Source organism: Juglans regia, chromosome 13 (assembly GCF_001411555.2).
Source record: "Juglans regia cultivar Chandler chromosome 13, Walnut 2.0, whole genome shotgun sequence".
NCBI classification, from domain to species: Eukaryota; Viridiplantae; Streptophyta; class Magnoliopsida; order Fagales; family Juglandaceae; genus Juglans; species Juglans regia.
This window is the reverse complement of record NC_049913.1, coordinates 13,910,676-13,929,885: the sequence shown is the minus strand read 5'-3', so window position 1 is coordinate 13,929,885 and position 19,210 is coordinate 13,910,676. Positions and strand designations below refer to the sequence as shown.

General features: G+C 38.8%; 1 protein-coding gene across 3 annotated transcripts; it reads right to left on the bottom strand.

Moving 5' to 3' along the window:
• Positions 1-1,223: 1,223 nt before the first annotated feature.
• On the bottom strand, positions 1,224-18,274 carry LOC109008676 (paired amphipathic helix protein Sin3-like 4). Of its 3 annotated transcripts, XR_001998980.2 has the most exons (25): positions 17,856-18,274; positions 17,599-17,740; positions 16,955-17,110; positions 16,648-16,834; positions 16,476-16,574; positions 16,174-16,341; positions 15,759-16,098; positions 15,026-15,162; positions 13,766-13,841; positions 13,663-13,692; positions 12,951-13,255; positions 12,693-12,847; positions 12,092-12,219; positions 11,715-11,969; positions 10,521-11,216; positions 10,277-10,347; positions 3,851-4,498; positions 3,633-3,733; positions 3,380-3,518; positions 3,127-3,279; positions 2,842-3,005; positions 2,652-2,763; positions 2,354-2,529; positions 2,026-2,078; positions 1,224-1,585 (listed from the first exon to the last, which is right to left on the bottom strand). XR_001998980.2 is itself a non-coding variant. In XM_018988861.2 (24 exons), exons 2-23 carry the CDS (start codon positions 17,670-17,672, stop codon positions 2,380-2,382), a joined length of 4,344 nt encoding a protein of 1,447 aa, XP_018844406.1. In that variant the 5' UTR covers positions 17,673-17,740; positions 17,856-18,274; the 3' UTR covers positions 1,224-1,585; positions 2,354-2,379. The 3 variants fall into 3 exon arrangements, 2 of the variants coding, with proteins under 2 accessions (XP_018844406.1, XP_018844407.1); XM_018988861.2 differs by lacking the exon at positions 2,026-2,078; XM_018988862.2 differs by lacking the exon at positions 2,026-2,078 and having other exon boundaries at positions 1,224-1,582.
• Between the last annotated feature and the right edge of the window lie 936 nt (positions 18,275-19,210).

Sequence of the window (19,210 nt, the reverse complement as noted above, 5' to 3'; positions counted from 1 at the left end):
GCCGGCAGCTCACCAACCAAGACTCACCCTCCACCGTCAGACACCGACCAAGGTTGGAGGCAGCCCACTTTGCAAGACCATGAGCAAGGGAAAAACTCGGTCAAGGGGAGCTCGAGCTTCTGACGCAAGAGAGATGGGTTAAACTGGGTTAAACGGGGCGAAGCTCTAGATTTTCTTCTTTTTCCCATCTTTGTGAGTCTCCATTGTTGGATTCTCACCTTCTTTCTCATTTTTTCTAATTAGTTTCTCGATTTTCATGATTTCTTAGTTGGATTAAAGCTATGATGAGTTGCGATTCAAGTTATTTTTTGCTTTCTCTTAAGGGCTTTTGTGTTCTTGAGAATTTTTGCTTGGTTCTATCCAAAAGTTGTAGAAGATGGAACCGGGTTCCTTCGTTCTAGAGAATCTGCCATGAGCAAGGTGAGTCAAGTAAGCAGGTTCCTCTCTTTCTCTCTCTCTCGCACTCCCTCTTAGCCTCAGCCCATTCTTTGGATCGTCTGGGTCACCACCACCGTCTAGGTCGAGCTCCGCCACCGTTTGGATCGAGTGCCATGTGGGATGGCAGTGTTGAGATTTTGAGCCCGTCGGGGTTCCTCAAGAAGAAGTATAAGGGGCAGCATACGAAATACGAGTGAAGAAGAAGGTGTAATGGATTCAATGATCGGTTCCATGCAGATGTAAAATAAACACAATATATTGTCTATGTGTCGCAGTGTGAATGAAGGGCTACTATTCTTTATTTAACAGCCGGACCGTTTCCCAACTTTTCTCAAAAAAAAAAAAAATTCACTTCAATATGTAATAATTACCATTGTGAGAAGTTTAGGATCATATTTACTTATTTTTTTCTCAGCAACCTTAGGATGGTGTTTTTCAATAATTGGTTTCGTTTAATCCTAATGTAGAAAAGGAAAACTTCTCGTTTGGAAAGAAAAATCGCAAAGGGAAATAAATTTGACCTGAAAAGTCACAAAGACGAGGATGCGAAAAAGTTTGGAAAAATGAAAAATAATTCAAAATGATACGTTTGGTCATGTTTGCCACATCAGCAGCCGCTTAGGCGGCGCTTGCCTTGCTTGACTAAACTCAGCGTTTTTCATTATTTTTAGCACGTCAAAGATTTACCAGTCGCCTTTAGCAATGCAGCCGTAGAACATTTTATCACACGGAAAATTAGTAAGAAATCATATTCAGGATTGCTGTAATGTTAAGAAATCACAGGAGGTTTCAAATGCTGAGAGAGAGATAGAGAGAGATTTTGTGATAAATGTTAAAAGGACAAGGGAATCTCCCTAGGGGGAAATAAAAAAAGATTTTAACAATAATATCGATGAATGGAACGGACGCATATCTCAAGTTTACATCACAAATTACCTCTATTTACATTTATTGTGGCTAGAAACGCCACAAAAACATGCAGTATACTACAACCGTCGAGCGATATCCCCCCCCCTCTTATTTGGTCGGTGAGACAGAAATGTGAGAATACATGAAAGATGATTCATTCCACGAAAGCTTTTCCCTTCGTGGCGTCGTAATCTTTTCAACTCTGGTGGCCTGAGTAACTGAAGCGTGCAAAAAACTACTGCAAATCAAAAGTATCCACATCATCATATTAGATAAAATTTACATCTATTCGAGCAACAGATAAGTCAGCAGACTCAGAACCAACTAATTTCTCTAGTACATGCATCCCCCTATTGGATTACATCTTCTAGTTCAAACTCTACACCAGATGCAAAAAAGCCAATCCTATCGTAACTAAACTCTGAATTTTTAGCCTTTTTACCTCGTGTTTCTTCGCACAGTGCAAAGACTCAGTACGCTATCAACTTCAAACTTAAATTAAACTACTCCAGTCCAGAGGTCATAAGCCTCAACTGCGGCCTACTTTCATGAAAAATATAGGAATTTAAATCTAATATGAAAAATTCGCTGGAAAAACTAAAGATGAAAAATATTCTGTTGTGGGAAAAAAGGAACAATCCTGATCCAAAATAAACTATGAGCTACAAAAGCACATACAAGAGGTAGAACTCCCACCGCCCACAGACCCTCACACCCTGATACAACAAATCCTGCACTATTGAGAAGCAATTTGTGAAAAAGAACATTATAATACAACAGAGAAAGAGCCAATAACAACTTTCCCTGGTGACGCATGCTATGATTTGACTTAAATACAGACATTTTGGCTCTCATTACTGACTTAACATGGTGGTTTTGGGGTGTGATAGGAGATATGCATATTAAAAGCTAAACCCAACAGACATGTTCCCCAGACACATGTTTTAGCAAAATGGGATATCAATCCTAGTCAAACCAGATTCAGCAACAGAAAGTTAGTACATACAAATATCTACTTGGGGTCACAGGAAGTCATATTATCCAGCTAGAAAGCAGTCCGTGAAACCGTTGTCGTCTACTTGAACTGCTTGAAGACTTTGCCTGGTCGTGGCATGAGCTGTAAGTGTCCCTTTTCCTTTTCCCCCGGAACAATAGGTCTTCTGTATCTAAAACATATGAGACCTATAACATACAACAGAAATCTTCCGTATTAATTACATGCTTATCTGCTCTTTTATGTCTAAACTGCATACCATATCATCATTGGAACAAAAAAGACAAGAAATAAATTTCATAAAACATACCTTGGATGAATTACAAGCTATCTTACACTCTAATCCATTGACAACTTGAACTCCTTCCATTGCCTGGCAAGCAGTGGAATTTTCATCGCCATTGGCATATTTGCGAACATTCCTGCAAACAGCAGCAGGCAATTATTAGCCATGACCACTTAACAGCAGTGACTATCTTTTTCTCGTATTTATTACATACCTCTTCAAGAAGATTCCAGACTTCTCTTTCCTTTCAGGAACAACTGAGAGGAAGTCAGTGTGCAGATATGCTGAAAAATTAGGGTCCATGGAAACAGCAGTCACTTCGGGCTTATCATGTCCGTAGTCCATAAGCTGAATAGACAAATGGGTTGGTGTCGATGACTGGAAACAATTTACAATCACACAATTTAGGGCACATATAAAACTTCACACATTTTAATCAAAAATAAATAAGAAAGCGCGCTTATTCAAGAAAGATAAGGAGACAATCACTGAGGCATACACATTCAATACGATATATGTTCTCATCATGAAGAAGAACACGGGCATTTTCGTGATAAACTATATCGACAAATCGTCCAGGTTTTCTTGATTTTTCATATGCATATAGTTGGAGAAGCTTGTTGTCCATCTCATCAGTAGCAAGTGTTTGAAGCTGAAGCAAGTGCATGAAGATGACCCTAATAGGTCAGATGAGAATAACAAAATGGAAAGAAAGGGAGATAATTAAAAATAAAATTAAATATGGATCTTACTTGTTTAACAAGTTTATATATCAGCTTGTCTAACGTGAACAAGACGTATGATTGAGTTCCAATAATAGCTCGGCAATCATCCTCAAACTTTGTATTGTCAGAAGAACCATCAAGTAAATTGTAAAGCGCTATCATGAACCTGTAACACCAAAAACATTTTTTTTTATAAGTAATATAAGCAAAAACATAAAGCCAACTGATTGGTAGACACCGACATTGAGTTGATTTGAGAAACAAACAAGAGCTAAACCACCTGGCATAAAGATCAGTAGGGCTTGAATCATTTGAAGCCCTCCATTTCCGTTCAGCAGATGATGAATTAACCTTTGCTGATTGTATTCTCTCATACAATGTCTGCCAAATCAGTAAAAAAGATACAAGTATAGTTTATGATAACAATCATATAATACATTTAGAAAATCCCCTTTTTAGAAAGCCAAGGAAATCACATTAACAAATGATAAGCCTTACTTGGTGAAGCCTAAGAAGCACATAGAAGGAGTCATTTCCATAAAACACCCGAGAATCCTTTTCTTTCTCATGTGATGCTGAAGGGACATGCTTAGCCAGAGGCTTCACGGTAAGAAGAAAACGTTCTGAATATGGGAGTGATGTCCCATCCCCTTCAACATCATGTGCATCAGCCATCCCTTCGGCTTCACCTTCACTCTCAGCCTTATTATCATGCTCATCGTGATCTCCATCTTCCTCGTGCTCTTCACGAGAACACTCCTCACCATCAGCAGACTCACTTCCTGATACGTCCCCATTCTCAGAGGCATTCTCAGTGTCATCTGAAGACCTCTGAGCACTTTCTTCACCTTCATCGTCGGCATCAGCATCATTTTCTCCTGCCTCTGCACCACATATATTTTCTTCTCCATGTCTAGTTGGATATTGCCTGCCTACAGCACCATCCTTTGCTTTCTGCACGGCCACTAAACCAGCATCTCTATAAACTGCAAAATTATCTTCCTCAAAATCTCCATTTGGAGATACTTCACCCTCTTCTCTTTCAACTTTGAAGTGTCCAACAGATTCTTCATGGTATCTGCGAACTTTGACGCCATCTGACATCACCCCATTCGTGGATATAATTGGTCTTGTAGAATCACCACCCTTTAGGATCAATTGAAAAAGAAAAAACATTTTCTCAGCCCATATTAATTATGATATTTGTAACCATCAAGAGTCGAGACAAAGAACCTAGCATCAAGCTCAATTATCAACCAAATAGTTATTCTACAAGTGGATTATCAACCATATTATTAACCAAACTTTTTTTTTTTTTTTATATAAGTAATAGGTAAATTTCATTGATACGAATGAAATAGGCATAGCCCGTGTACACAGGGAGTATACAAAAGAACACCTAAATACATTCTAGGAATGATAAATTAAGGACAGAAAATCATAAGCACTGTTCCCATTAAGTACATTAGCAGAAAACCAAAGCAATAGTGTATAAAAAAAATTCTGAAACTCCGCCATTGTGTGCTCCCCATCTTCAAAGTAACACTCATTCCTTTCCACCCAAATACACCACATAATATACAGCGGAATCATCTTACTTTGTGATGCCAAAATTTTGTAATACTCCCTAACTGTAAACTTCCTACTGCCATTGGACCTCCACTGCATCCTATCCCCTTGTGCCGTATTGTTTCCCAGAGTATATCAATCAGAAAAATGCTGAAACAGTGTAGTTCCCAATCATGAATATCCCTATTAAATAGGACATTCCACAGTAAGAACCATGGGAAGATACCCTCAGATCCACCATGAAGGCATCCCTGTTGGCTGCAAACTGAAAGAGATCTAGAAATGCCCTATCAAGAGCACAATCTCCACACCAAACATCATGCCAAAACCTTATGCTGGTGCCCTTTCCAACCACAAAACGGATATGGTTTTCTAAAGTCTGTCATCCCCTCCTAATAAATTTCCATAAGCCCCCCCCCCCCCCCCCATTGGAACACCAACCCCCCCAAATACTTCCGTGTCTAGAGTCTATGATTTCCTTCCACAGTAAATCCCCCTCCAAGTGGAACCTCCATGACCATTTTCCCAATAAAGCTTTATTAAAAATCCTCAAGTTGCACACTCCCAAGCCACCATTCGAAATTGGAGAACAAACTTTCTTCCACTTAACAAGATGGATTTTTGGTTCCTCCCCCATTCCCAAGCAACCATCTCGGACTTACAAAGGTTCACTTTAAGCCCCGAAAGGCTTCAAAGCATAACAAATGTGCTCGTAAATTTTGAATCTGGCCATGGTTCGCTTCACAAAAAATGAGAGTATCATTTGCAAATAAGATATGTGAGATTAAAATAGAGCCATTAGTACCATTAACCACCAGAAATCCAGATAACAACCACCACCCACAGCAGCCTTCAGCATCCAACCAAGTGCCTCCATAACGATAACAAAAAGTGGAGGAGACAATGAGTCCCCTTGCCTCAAATCACAAGAACTGTTAAAAAAACCAGCAGGTGGTGCCATTAATTAATACCGAGAAGCAAGCAGTAGAGTTGCAATGTCTAATCCATGAAATTCACTTATCACCAAAGCCACACCTCCCAAGCAAATATAAAAGAATTTCTCAAATCACAAGGTCATAAGCCTTTTCCATGTCAAGCTTGCATAAAATACCCAGAACTCCCTCCTGCAGCCTATGATCCAAGCACTCATTGGCAATAAAGATCCAAATCAAGGACTTGTCTTCCCTGAACAAATGCATTTTGAGGCTTAATAATTTGTTCCAAGACCGGGCTTAGCCGATTTGCAAGAACCTTCGAAATGATCTTGTACACTCCACTCACAAGGCTTATGGGGCAAAAATCCTCAACTACTGTAGCCCCCTGTTTCTTCGGTACGAGGGCAATGAACGTTGCGTTGAGACATTTCTCAAATTTCTTGAAAGATTGGAATTCAAAGAAAACCTGCATAACATCACATTTCACAATATTCCAACAAGCTTGAAAGAATCCCATCGAAAAGCCATCTGGACCCGGTGCTTTATCCTTCGCCATGCCACAAATGACCTTATGGATTTCAGCTTCATCAAAAGGTCTTTCCAACCAACTCGCACTCTGCCGGTCAATAGACTCAAACAACAAATTATCAAGCTTTGGCCTCCAGCAAGCTGATTCTGTGAGGAGGTTCTCATAATAATGTACAACATGGTCTTCTATTTCAGAGGGTGAAGATAACACTTGAGTACCTGAGTGGAGTGTCTCGATAGCATTACTACACCTATGTGAATTAGCCACTTTGTGGAAGAATTTTGTACATTTATCACATTCCATTAACCAAAGTGCCCTAGATTTTTGGTGCCATGAGGTCTCCTCCATCGACGACACCCTTTCCAATTCCGTCACAACCAAACTCTTCCTCAATAATGCTTCTTCCGAGGTATCTCCCAACACTTCCCTCCCTTCTAACTCTTGTAGCTCCTCCATGAGGGTAGTCTTCTAGTCATCAATGTTGTCAAAGACTTCCAAGTTCCACTTCTTTAAATCTTGCTTCAGAGCCTTTAGCTTACCTGCAATAATGAAAATGGGAGTACCTGTGAATTGATAAGAAGACCACCAAGAACGAACCTTCTCTGTAAAACCCTCAGCTGTTAGCCACATATTTTCAAACTTGAAATACCGAAATCCCCCATGAACACCTCCACAGTCTAACAAAATAGGAAAATGGTCTAAGTAGACTCGAGGCAATCATTTTTTACACAACTCCGGAAAATGAGCCTCCCACGAAGGGGAGACAAAATCTGTCCAACCTGGACTAACCCCGGCTATTTGACCATGTGAACTCACCCCCAACAAGGGGAAGGTCCATGAGGTCCAAATCAAATATGAACTCAAAGAACTCCTCCATGGCCGAGGAGTTTCAATATGCCCCGATCGCTTACTAGGAAAGCGGGTAATATTGAAATCTTCACCCATGCACCACAACACATCCCATAAATAGTATAGACCCACCAACTCCTATCTCCATCCATGTTTGGCCCATAGGTGCCTACAAAAGCCCACTCCCACCCATCTTCAACATTTTTATATAAGCTAGCAATTGAGAAATTCCCAATACACTCATCAACCGCCTCCACCACTCTCTTATCCCACATTAAAAGAATGCCGCCTGAAGCTCCCCTAGAAGCCAAATAAGACCAGCCCATAAAAGGGCATCCCCACAAACAACAAACGATTCTTCTATCAATAACACGCAACTTGGTTTCTTGGAAACACAAAACATCAACCTTCCACGTCGTAACAAAGATTTTATGCGAAGGCGCTTGTTGCGATCCTAAAGCCCCCACACATTCCAAGAAAGGATCTTAGGTTTCATTAACAAAAAAAGCACCCCTCTCTTTCAATCTATCCCTTCCTCCACTCCCCTCCTTTGTTGCATAATTAATGGTACATTTGAGCCTTCTGAGTTCTCTATCTCTCTTTGCGGCTGACTTCAAACGAGTATCTTCAATAGCTACAAGGAGGGCTCTAAATTGCTCTTTGAAGCCTACACAAGAAAACCCAATTACAATTTGTACCTCCTCAACCTTAAACACCCACTTTGATATAAACCTCTCTGAGTTTAGACTGGGAGATATCATACATAGTGGGGTTGGTTCAGCAATTCCCCCATCATTGCACACTCCATCATGGGGGATTAATTGCCGGTTCGAATCATCTGACACCCCCCCAACTACCTCCTCCATTCTCGGGTCTTTGGCAAGGAAGTTTGGGCCAAGACTATCGCCCGTCTCCATGTAACTGCCTTGAGGGCCCTCTCCTCCACTATTCGGTAAGTTTTCCGACGCAAGAATACCAATAAAAGAGGCAGAAGCCTCTGGTGATTCATTCTGTGGATACCACCCCTGTGATTGCGACACTTCACCCATGGCCTCTTCGAAGCTCGCCACCTCTTATCTATAGAAGTTGTCGTTGTTACACTTATCGACGAGGTAGCATCAGTCAAGGCACCAATTGCCTCCGTCGTCTATGTTGATCCTGGCACCTCAACGACAAGCAGGACATAACTAGTGCTAGAAGCACCCCTTTGCCCTAAGAAAACACCGTAGGTGCTAACCGACGACAACGAAACGCCCGTCGATGGCTCCACCACCTTCGAGAAAAACCCTTGGGTTGTCGCCAGCGACTGATCCCCATGCACTGATGGGCCTGCATCACTCCCCTTCTATCTCCTCCACACAGGGCCTACGTGTGGGTTAGGGCCTTGCTGGGCCATGGGCTGGATCCCTACGCCTAAGCCCAGAATCATTATTTCTTTTCCTTTAGAATTCTGCTGAAGCCCATTAGACTTTTGTTTGCCCACTAAACTCCCTGAAGAAGCCCTCCCATTTGTCTGGCCCATTGTGAGACCCACACCCACCCCTTTCTTCTCTTCAATGCAGCGTATAAGCCAATCTAATTTGTCTTGCATTTCTCCCATTTGTCTCTTCATCTCATACAAAACACGCTGGTACTTTTCCTCAGTCAGACTGACAGCATCCATGCCACCTTCCACCATACTCTAAGCATATACGAAAACGGCACCACTACATGACTTTTGCAGGCCTACAACACCTCTCGAGCAAGCCAATACATCAAAGCTAGTTCTCCCTCTGACACCTTCACGTCTAGGTTGTTGGAGTGCCTCCCAATACGACTAAGGTTGGTGATGATCTTGAGCTACCGTCATCCCTGGCTGTGACCAGCGTTCAGTAACATCTTCTCTTCCAGCTTCCCTCAACACCTTTGCCAGTTTCCACCACCCCCTGTCGGCGCTATCTTTTGGTATAAAAATGAAACTCTGACGGCCACCTCCACCATATTCCACCAGTGCCATGTAACATCCTCGTGCGTTAGAACATCGTTGCGCAATATAGCCCCTGGCTCCTTCCTGATGAGCGAAATAAAATTCCTAACTCCCAAACTTCATGCAATCCTCCAGCACTTTAGAGAACCATCGTGTCGTGGCTGTCCCTAAGCTTAACTCTTTCACAACTTTCCATCCCCTTTTGATTACGAACACGTATCTACCATCCCTTGACATCTCAAACACCTTAGATTCGATCCCAACAATCTTTGAATAACCCATTGCACACTAGCCTCAAACACAAATCACGCCATAGAAAACACCAAAAACATCACCACAAAAAATTACATCATAGGAGTTGGGTGTATTGAGAGAAGAATATATCACAAATTAAAAATTATTGATAAAACTTCATAGCCAATTGATCGATGATACTCCATGACTTACTAAAAGGCTAAAAGCTTACTTGGGAATATATATTTCATAATTACCCATCAAAACAGTGGCTAAGAAGACTTGAGAATTTTAGATGGGATTAGAAGAATATTTTCAAAATTTTAAAATATTTTAAGAAATTTTAAATTGTTTTGGAATCAATATTATTTTTTTTATCAATTTTTATTTGAATTTAAATAATAATTAGTTTATTTTTTTGGGGCATGGCCCTCTCTAGCCTCAACGTGGTTCCACCACTGTATCATAAAAGGGAACCAATACAAAGGGGGCAGCCATTTTACAACTTCAAAATAAAATATTAATTTTTTTAATTTAAATACACCAAAGTCAAAGCAATAGTCAACAAAATTTTAAAAGAACAAAATTTAATATGTAGTTGTGCACTAGTTGTATACTATTTGTGTCCATAGCATTTTTTTAAAAAATATATATATTTCATAATTAGTTAAAGATACTAGCCATAGCAACCATCAAAAAGTTTAATCTAACCAACATCAGGAGTCCAAATTAAGACCGATAAAAGCCCATAGGCAAAACCAACTAAATCTAATGGCCAGGGGACAAATGGGTAAACTTGAGATGTTAACTTTAGGGGGACGGCAACACAATATTAGCCATACCTCAGATGGAGGTAACTCGACCCCACCCTCAACAACATCATTGCTCGGTCTGGATGGAGTAGCACCTAGTCCTTGTAACAAAAAAAAAAGTATCTCAGAATTCATACTGACACATAATATTTATATATAAAAAAAAGGATAAAGTGAAACATATCAAAAAATCAAAAGAACTAGCAGTGACAGGCTCAACTGAAATTATTTTGTCACAAATACGGGCATGACTAGTTCGAAGCATTATGCAAACCTGATGTGTTCTCCATGGTAGTTCTTCCATTACTTTGCTCCACTCCAGAGGCAACCAATGCATTTGAATTAACTAACTGTTCATTGGATTTATCCTGCTTGCTGACTCTAGATAGTTCATCAGGCATAGATGCATTGATCTGTACTTTACCATGTGGAGGGGTATCACATGAAGCATCTTTCTTATGTACAATATGTTCTTCATCAAGAGGACTATCTTCTTTAACTCCATTATCCCCATTTACTGGCCAAGCCCTGCAAGAACTTGATTGTTCTGGTGCATTACTCTCATCTCCATTTCTGGAAGGATTTAAATGTTTAGGATTTATCACATTAGCACTGCCACCAGCACTGAGATCAATTTCCCCCACAGTTGCAGCACCACTTTTGACAGAATCACTCTTTGCCTTAACAACATCTTCAGTATCCTCTGCACCCTGAGGACGAGAAGGAACACCAAGCATGGGTTCCAGAAATGTTGTCCAAATCTTCATAACTTTATCCAACTGTTCACTTGTACAAACTTCTCCACAGGAATACTTAATGAGCTGATATAGATCTTCATGGATGTCAGGATCAGGGTACTCAAATTCCAAATTTGGAATGATTGGTCGTCTATTTCCAGCAGCAATAGCAAGTAGCACATCATCTTCCTTGCGCTTCTTCTCACTAATTTCTTTAATCTCCATCAATAAGGCTGCAAAACACATGACAAATAAACCATGAAAACTGAACATATGTTGCATCAGAACATCTTGTGGTAATTGGATGAGTCTATTGTCTTTTATATAATTATATTAATAGGTAAAGCAGCCTTTTTTATTCCGGTAGTATCGAGACTTTTATATTTTCCTTAGAAAAATTATGGTGACATTATCATGTCATGCATTAACACAGTTTATTTATTTTTTTTATAAGTAATAAAACTTCATTAAACGGCGTAATCTAAGTACAAATACATTTTGTGTACATTTGTAATCTTATGCACAAACATTGTTCCAAACAAGGAGAGAAGAAACAAAACATCAACAATTGCACAAGGGAGGAAGGAATTTATTCAAAAGGTTGCTAGTGATATTTATTTCAGTTATACAAAATTATCGTATGTCATGAACATTGAACATGACATATAAACTTTTGTGGTGTTAAGGAGCTTAAAATGTATCAATAGACCAAGATGTTAATGCAAAATTACCTTTTGTGCTCAAGCTCTTTGTGTCCTGTTGCTTGAAATAGAAGCTACGATGATCAAGCGATTTGTGATAATTCTTGGCATAAATTTCAGCCCAGACTTTATTAAAATCAGAGCGACACCGTGCCCACTCTTCTTGTTTCTGCTTCAGACGTGTTAGTATAACTGGCAAAGCAAGAGGTGCATTCTTCCTCAACACATCCATGACATCAAGTCCATGGTCGCCATATAAACGTTCAATGCACCTGAGATTCAGTGCTACAAAAACAGACAAGGAAAAATCCCCATCAGAAAAAAAAAAAAAAAAGAGTTAGCTTTACATATTGCAATACACGTACTTGAATAATTTTAAGTATTCTATTAGTCACTAATCAAACTACCTGTGAAGTGTTCCTCAACACGAACTGGACTGTCTGTTTTCAATGTATTGTTGTTGATCTTTTCCAATAGCTCTTCTACACGCTTGGTTGTTACATTTACAGACTCTAACAACATGTCCAGTTCAAACCTGACAGCAGAATTACAAAGAGATCACCTAAATTTCCACAGCACATATTTTAAACCATGATAAAGCTCCCAACTTTATATGATATCAATAGTGCTATTACCAACTCCAGAAAGCCCCATTTGGATTCGAAACTCACCTCAACTCATCTCATCGTTATAACTTTTTTAAATTCCCACACAAAATATAATAAACAAATCAACTTTTTCAAATCTCAAAACAATAATAATATTAAAAATAATATTCTAACAATATTTTATTCAACTCATCTACAACCATCTCAACTCATCTTAACTCACCTCTAAATCCCAACAGGGCCTAAATCTAAGCAATAGAACACAAGCATAGATGACAAATTAACAGCAACAACTAACAAGAGAAACAAAGCTAAAGTCCAATGAGAACAATACATTGAAAAACACAAAAAGGGAAAGAAACAAGGAACATAAATATAATAACCTCAGGCAACCTCTAACCTGTCATCTTCACAACGAAACAAGCTTTCTTCATACTGATTTTTGCGCATATGTTTAAAAGAGTAATCCTCACTTCCTGATGTGACAGACACCCAATGATCGTTCAATACTTCAGCACCAAGTTCTGTTCTATGGCTAGCTGAAGGTATTAGATACTGCATCATTGAAAGGAAAAAAAAACCCAGATGAATATAAAGAGTTACTAAAAGAAACTCAATCTCTAAAAATTATGAAATAAAAAAAGAAAGCATTGCATACATGTTTTGGCAGCAGACGGTAACTGGGAGTGCAGCGCTCACAATTGGATAGGTCAAGTTCATTAATAGGTTTTGCCATGTACTTATCCTTGCTGGAAAATAATGTCATCTTATGACCCCCAACGTCTTTATTGCCAAAGGCAGAACTTTTTTCAAGTCTATCCCTTTCCCGGTTTTCAACTCTATCCCTTTCTCGGTTTTCACAGTCTCTATCTTTCACCCCATCATCCTTTTCACGATCTCGATCTTTGTCCCTATCCTCTATCTTTACAGGTCTGGGCGAAGGTCCATCAATCCACAAGGCTTCTGTAATGAAGTAACAGTTCAATTAACGGCTCGTTTGTTTTTAGGAAACATTTCATCTCATCTCATCTCATCTCACCTCATTATTACAACTTTCCCAAATTCCCACACAAAATAAAATAAACAATTCAACTTTTTCAAATCCCAAAACAAAAATAATATTAAAAAATATATTCTAACAATATTTTATTCAACTTTTTAACTTTAATCTTAACTCATCTCATCTCATCTCTGAAAACAAACGAGTCCTAAATTTTACACTCCAAACATTAAGTTAGAGAAAATCATAATGCATTCACAGGAAACTACAAAAAGGTTTTGTTCAGAAACAACGCCAGCCTAAAACAACTCCCACAAAAAACTGCATCTAGCTTGAGAATAAAATAAGGGAAAGAAATCATCTTACGCACTTTTACTCATGACACCAGCAAGGAGAGCATCTGCAGTGCAAGACTTGGTTAGATACGAATTTAACAATGCAGAATCCATAGGTAAATGCTAGCTAAGAGTTACCATTCTTCTCACAACGTGCCAAGAATTCATTAAATCCATCCATAAGATCCGGATATCTTCCAAGTAAATCAGCCACCTGACATAAGTCAAAGAATCAAAAAATTAGTTATCCCATTCCTGTTAATGCCTCTTAAGTCAAAGGGGAAACTTAGCTAGTGTTATAAATGATTATTGAAAATGTTAAGCACACAAGCAAGCAGACACAAAATCTCTCTATATAAATTAGTGCAGTCAGCAACACCAGACTAGAAACTTACTCAAATTACAATACGCCACTTGCAGCAACAAATGCAGGAAAGGAAGTATTTGAAAAACTAGAGTTTGGTATATGCCTTCGCTAATGGACAGGGTTTAAAACATCTAATGCATTAACAATTTCTCAATCTAAAAAAATATGATGTGCTTAATTCATCAAGGAAAGACCAAAACAACATAATCTTTTTTCCATTGTGCTAAATCAGAATGTATACTTCTATTCCTTAATCCAGAAAAAGAGTCAAAAGAAACAAGCTTGCTACATATATGTCATCTGGTCTGGGATAACTCAAGTGTGCCCCAAATATGAAATCAATTTTATCTTAACCAACCTTACCCATGTTTTTTTTTTTTTTTAATAAGTAAAGAGTATATTAATAAAAGAATAGGCAATGCCATGTTCAGTAGAAAGAAGACCCTATACTACATAGGGGCAAAACATACAAGGAACTCATGAAAATCTTGGCCATTAAAATTAACGGCTATGGCCCAAGTACAAAAAGTTCGAAAAAAGAAAGCTTTTAGTTCCACCAACGATCTCTCTTTGTCCTCAAACGTCCGTTCATTGCGCTCTTGCCACACACACCACATGATGCAAATAGGCAGCATTTTCCATACAGCCTTGATCTGTTGATTGCCTCTTAGATCTGTCCAACTAGCCAACATCACCACTACTGACCAACCTTACCCATGTTATAGGAGATAAGAGAAGAAGAGGGTCTCATGCTAAGCTGTAGATTGACCAATTTAAACGGGCACCAACCACTGTAATTACGGCTGTGCATAGTGCCACCTTATGTCTATTCTTTATACAGAGCTCCAGCCAAACATTTGTATTTCAATAACCTACGAATTTTAGCACTTTTTTTTGTTTGAGGTAATATCGATCCTAGTGAATGATCAATAAACTCAAACCATATAACTTATCGAAATAAATAAATAAACTCAAGTATACAATGAGACCACAGTAAATTTATCAAATAACAGATATTTTATCAGCCATACCAAAGATTGCAATTCTGTTCGTGTAATTATTTCCTTGCTATAAATATGAAGGCACTTTAAAAATTCCTGGTAATCATCAGGGTTTCGTAATTTCTCCTTCACTTTCTCGCAAAAGGCAAACTCTTGACCGTACATACCTGCCAGAACATAAACCAAGTAAAAGAAGCAACGTAAGAAAAGGCAGGTTACAGAAAAATTACTAGATAAGGATTGATGAGAACTTATAGCATTTACATAGAAAATTCACCAAAAGATTTCTCTTCACATGATATGTAACATAGGATCGTAACTAAGAGAACAATACTAAAAAAAAGGGAAGCAAACATGCTTAGTATACATGTCCGGGAAAAAGGAGGAAAAAGATCACGCCATTGAACAGTGATAAAATTAAGCAATTAAGTTAATGTTGACATCTAGAGTTAATTATGAGTGACCTCTTTCTGAAAACACTGCAAATATTGAAGAACCTCTGAATGTTCCCATATAATTGATATCTTATCCAACAACAACATAAAACAAATGTGAATTATGTATTTTTCAATCAACAAATTTCTAATGCAAAATGATAAATTATTTTCCCCGTTTCCCAAATTAAAAACCATATTCAGACAGAAATAAGTTAAGAATGTACTTGAGAGATAAAGTGTTTTTGTAATAAGATTGGTAAGTGGAACAAGGGTGCAAAGTTTAGCAAAAGTCTTGAGTATAGCATCAAAACAGTTTAAACACTCACTTTTCAAGGAACCTTTATCTTCATAGGAGGATGAAATAGGACGCACTCCAAAGTTCTCGTCACCATCCCCACCTTGATGTAATTGGTCGGCAGAGTCATCAAGCCTACGAGAAGGTTTTCGTTTGTGGGGAAAACGTTGCATGTTGAAGTCCCTACTGCCATCATGCTCAAATTCTCTATCATCCCTTTCCCGTTCTCTCCTGTCTCTGTCTTCTCGCCTATCCTTTTCACCACGCTTCCGTTGCTCTTTCTCCACTCTCATCAAAGATCTATCATTTTCTGGATCAGGCCGGTCAACACTGAGGTCACGTTCACCATTTGAAGCCATTACCCTTTCTTTCTGGTAAAATGCTAGTATGTTAGCTGAATGATCATGAAATTGTGGGGTGACATGAAGATATGAAAATAAATAAACCTTGTCAACATGCATTGGCCGCATGATAGGCATGGCAGAAGTTCTATCCCGGAGCATTGAATTCCGACCAGATTGACCATAAGGAGTGGGAGCCGCGGCTGAGGTATCGGGCAGAAAATGGGTGAACTCATCAAGCAGGTCCTCGTGATCTTGGAAAAGTGCAGCAACCTAAATAAGGCAAAAGATAGAATCATCAATAGCAGAGACCACAATCTCTTTTGATAAGAGCAGAGACCAAAAATCTCAAAAAATGTTAAGAATAAATGCTGCAGCACCATAATGAGGGACAAGAAGAAGCAAACCTCCTGGTAGACCTCAGTGATGGACTTATTTTCCTTTCTGTACATATTCAAAATGTCCAAAAATGACTTATAAACTTGATCATCACCTTGAAATCGTGTCTGCAGAAGAGAATTGTTTAGATTACAACACCTGAAACCAAAAGCAAACCTCAGAAGAAGTTGTGGAATCTACCTTTATCTTGTTCACAAAACTTATAGCTTCTTCAAATTCCACCGGTTTCTTTGGTTGAGGTTGTTCATCCTCAAGTGGGAGGGTGATCTCATATCCCTTTGGCAAGAATGTATTGAAACCCAAAATTAAGTCTCGATGTCCTTTAAATAATTCCTTTACCCTTGCTATGACACCCGTAGTGTCAATTCTACAATAAAAAAAGTAATACCAATCAACAAGGTAAAATAAACAGTATCTCCATACCCCAAGAAAAGTATACAAAAAAAAAAAACGCCAGGATAAAGCATTAAGCAAATCATAATCAAACCTTTGAGCCTTGAAATCTTTCATGACTTCAAGAAAATCATCGTATTTTTCCCTTTTGTCTTGAAATATGTCCTTCACCGCCTTGAGATAGGCTAGGGCATCATTTGTTGTCAGTTTCTGTGTATTTCCCCCTCCCATCATCTGGGGCTGCCCAGACCTTCATTTCCCAAAAATAACACAGATAATTGGACAGATTGTGAGATTCACGAACTCTTCCAGTAGATCAATACCCAAAAAAATTTCCCCCCTAGAATAAAAAGTTAAATCTCCAACACATTCTCATCGTAAGCAGATGAGAAAAGTGCACATAACGGTCGCTATTTTTTTGGGTTTCTCTATCAACATCTAAACGAAATCAAACCTCTAGCAGAATTTATTATGCAAAAATAGGATCTTTTCTCAACGAATCAAACATATTTCACAGTCTCATCTAGAAAAATAAACAATAAAGAAAATAGTAACCACAAACGAAGTAAATCAATAAAAATCCATTAATAAAACTCGCACAACGACTGCCCCCCGGGGGGCCAAAAACAATTGCCAAAATTCACCACTTCAATTATTAAGAAGCTTAACCTCATCGTCTACACAGTAACACTAAAATGAATAAAAAAAAACAAAAGAGAAAAGAGAATAAAAACTCACGGTTCTCCTCTAGAAGAAGCCATAGGCCGTTTAAGTTGAGAGGCCATGTAAACGTCGTCTCTGGACCTCTTCATCTCTGCAAGCGAAGTTCTTCTCTCTTCAAGAGCAAATCATGCTTCCGACTCCGATGGAAAGCAAAATCCTGCAAGACCAACTCGCTCATTCACACGAATGAAACAACCAGAAAGCAGATCTAAAAGACAAAAAAAGACGAAAACAGGAATAATAATATCAGAAGCAAGAATTCCAATCCGGACCTCTCGAACAGATCACCTCTGAAGAGCCAAATCGTGACCAAAAAAAAAAAACACAAGTAATTCGCGTTACTTGAAGATGAAGCAACGTCCAGAGAAATCACAGGGAAAACGTTAATATTATCGAAGCGAAATTTGCAGGGAGAGAGATCGTTGAGTTGCCGAATACCAAAGTCTTCCAAACCAAGCTTTCAAAAAACAAACATACAAAACAAAGAAAGAATCCTCGGTCTGAAGATTACACGTGTTTATGCAACACAAGAAGGAGAGAATACTAAGGATTGAAAACAAGTTTTTACTTTTTGATTTTCTCGGAACACAAACAGGAAACAGAGGATACAATGTAGAGATAGAGAGAGAGACTTAGGAAGAATGGGGATATAAAAACGCGCACACATACAAACACTCACAATATACTCAAATAGAGGAGGAGAAGAATTGGGGGTGTGGTGTGGAGGTAAAGTAATTTTTATTTCTCGACGATCATTTTTCCCGGTTGCTTGATGTATGGGTTTACCGGCTACAGGCGGTCCATCTAATCCGACGTAGGCAACAAAATTAGGGCTTTATTGGCTCCAGTATTGGGAGCGTACCAACCACGGTCCAATTGTGATTTTTTTTTTCTTTTTCTTTTTTAACGAAATGGTGCAAAGTGGCAATCCGATGAAATTTTGTTAAAACAAAAGGGTTATATGTGTAATGTGGTTTGAATTGCAGCTTCCTTCCTGCTTGCCTAGGGTTTGGGGAGATCGGTGGTGGTGACTCTGGTGATGGCTTTGCAAGGAATTTGAGGGGTTATCTTTTGGTGGTGTTAGCTTTTGGGGGATTAGGGTTTTTTTGGGGCAAAGTACACTTTTTTTTTCAACCGGTTGTTGGTATTTGGTAAGTGATAATGATAAAATTAGAGGGGTGAAGAAGTAATTTAGTTTTCATTTTTTTTGAAAAAAAAAAAAAGTTTAATTATTTGAATTAAAGTGAACCGGGGGTTACATAGAAGTGAGGCCTTCTGTTCAGTTTTTAGCACCGGCTCCTTGGCCCAACTCCAAGCTCTGTTATTGTTTAGGGGTCAGGCTTCGGGCTCTGATGCAGAGGAGGTAAGGCCCATCCAAAAGCATGAATGGGCTAAAAAAGTTGAGCCCAATTCAGAAAAAGATAACACGAAGATGAATCAACCAATCCCATCAAAACATACTTGGATAAAAAAACCTGAAGATTGTTCCTTTATTTGCATGAAACTATGAGGTCTCTACGATATTCTTTTCTATTTTTATAATTTTTATGAGAGGTCAGGAATTCGGTCCTGGACAGCCTTCACGAGAGTTGGCTATTTACAGATGTTTATGATAGGTTTCCCTTCT

Bases quoted from the DNA above. Each gene is read 5' to 3' on its own strand.
- LOC109008676 (XM_018988861.2), bottom strand. From the start codon at position 17,672: ATGAAGAGGTCCAGAGACGACGTTTACATGGCCTCTCAACTTAAACGG. The intron at 13,693-13,765 runs GTAACTCTTAGC...CTTGCACTGCAG, and splicing joins GGCACGTTGTGAGAAGAATG to ATGCTCTCCTTGCTGGTGTC. The intron at 11,217-11,714 runs GTAATTTTGCAT...TGTGTTTTGCAG, and splicing joins AAAGAGCTTGAGCACAAAAG to CCTTATTGATGGAGATTAAA.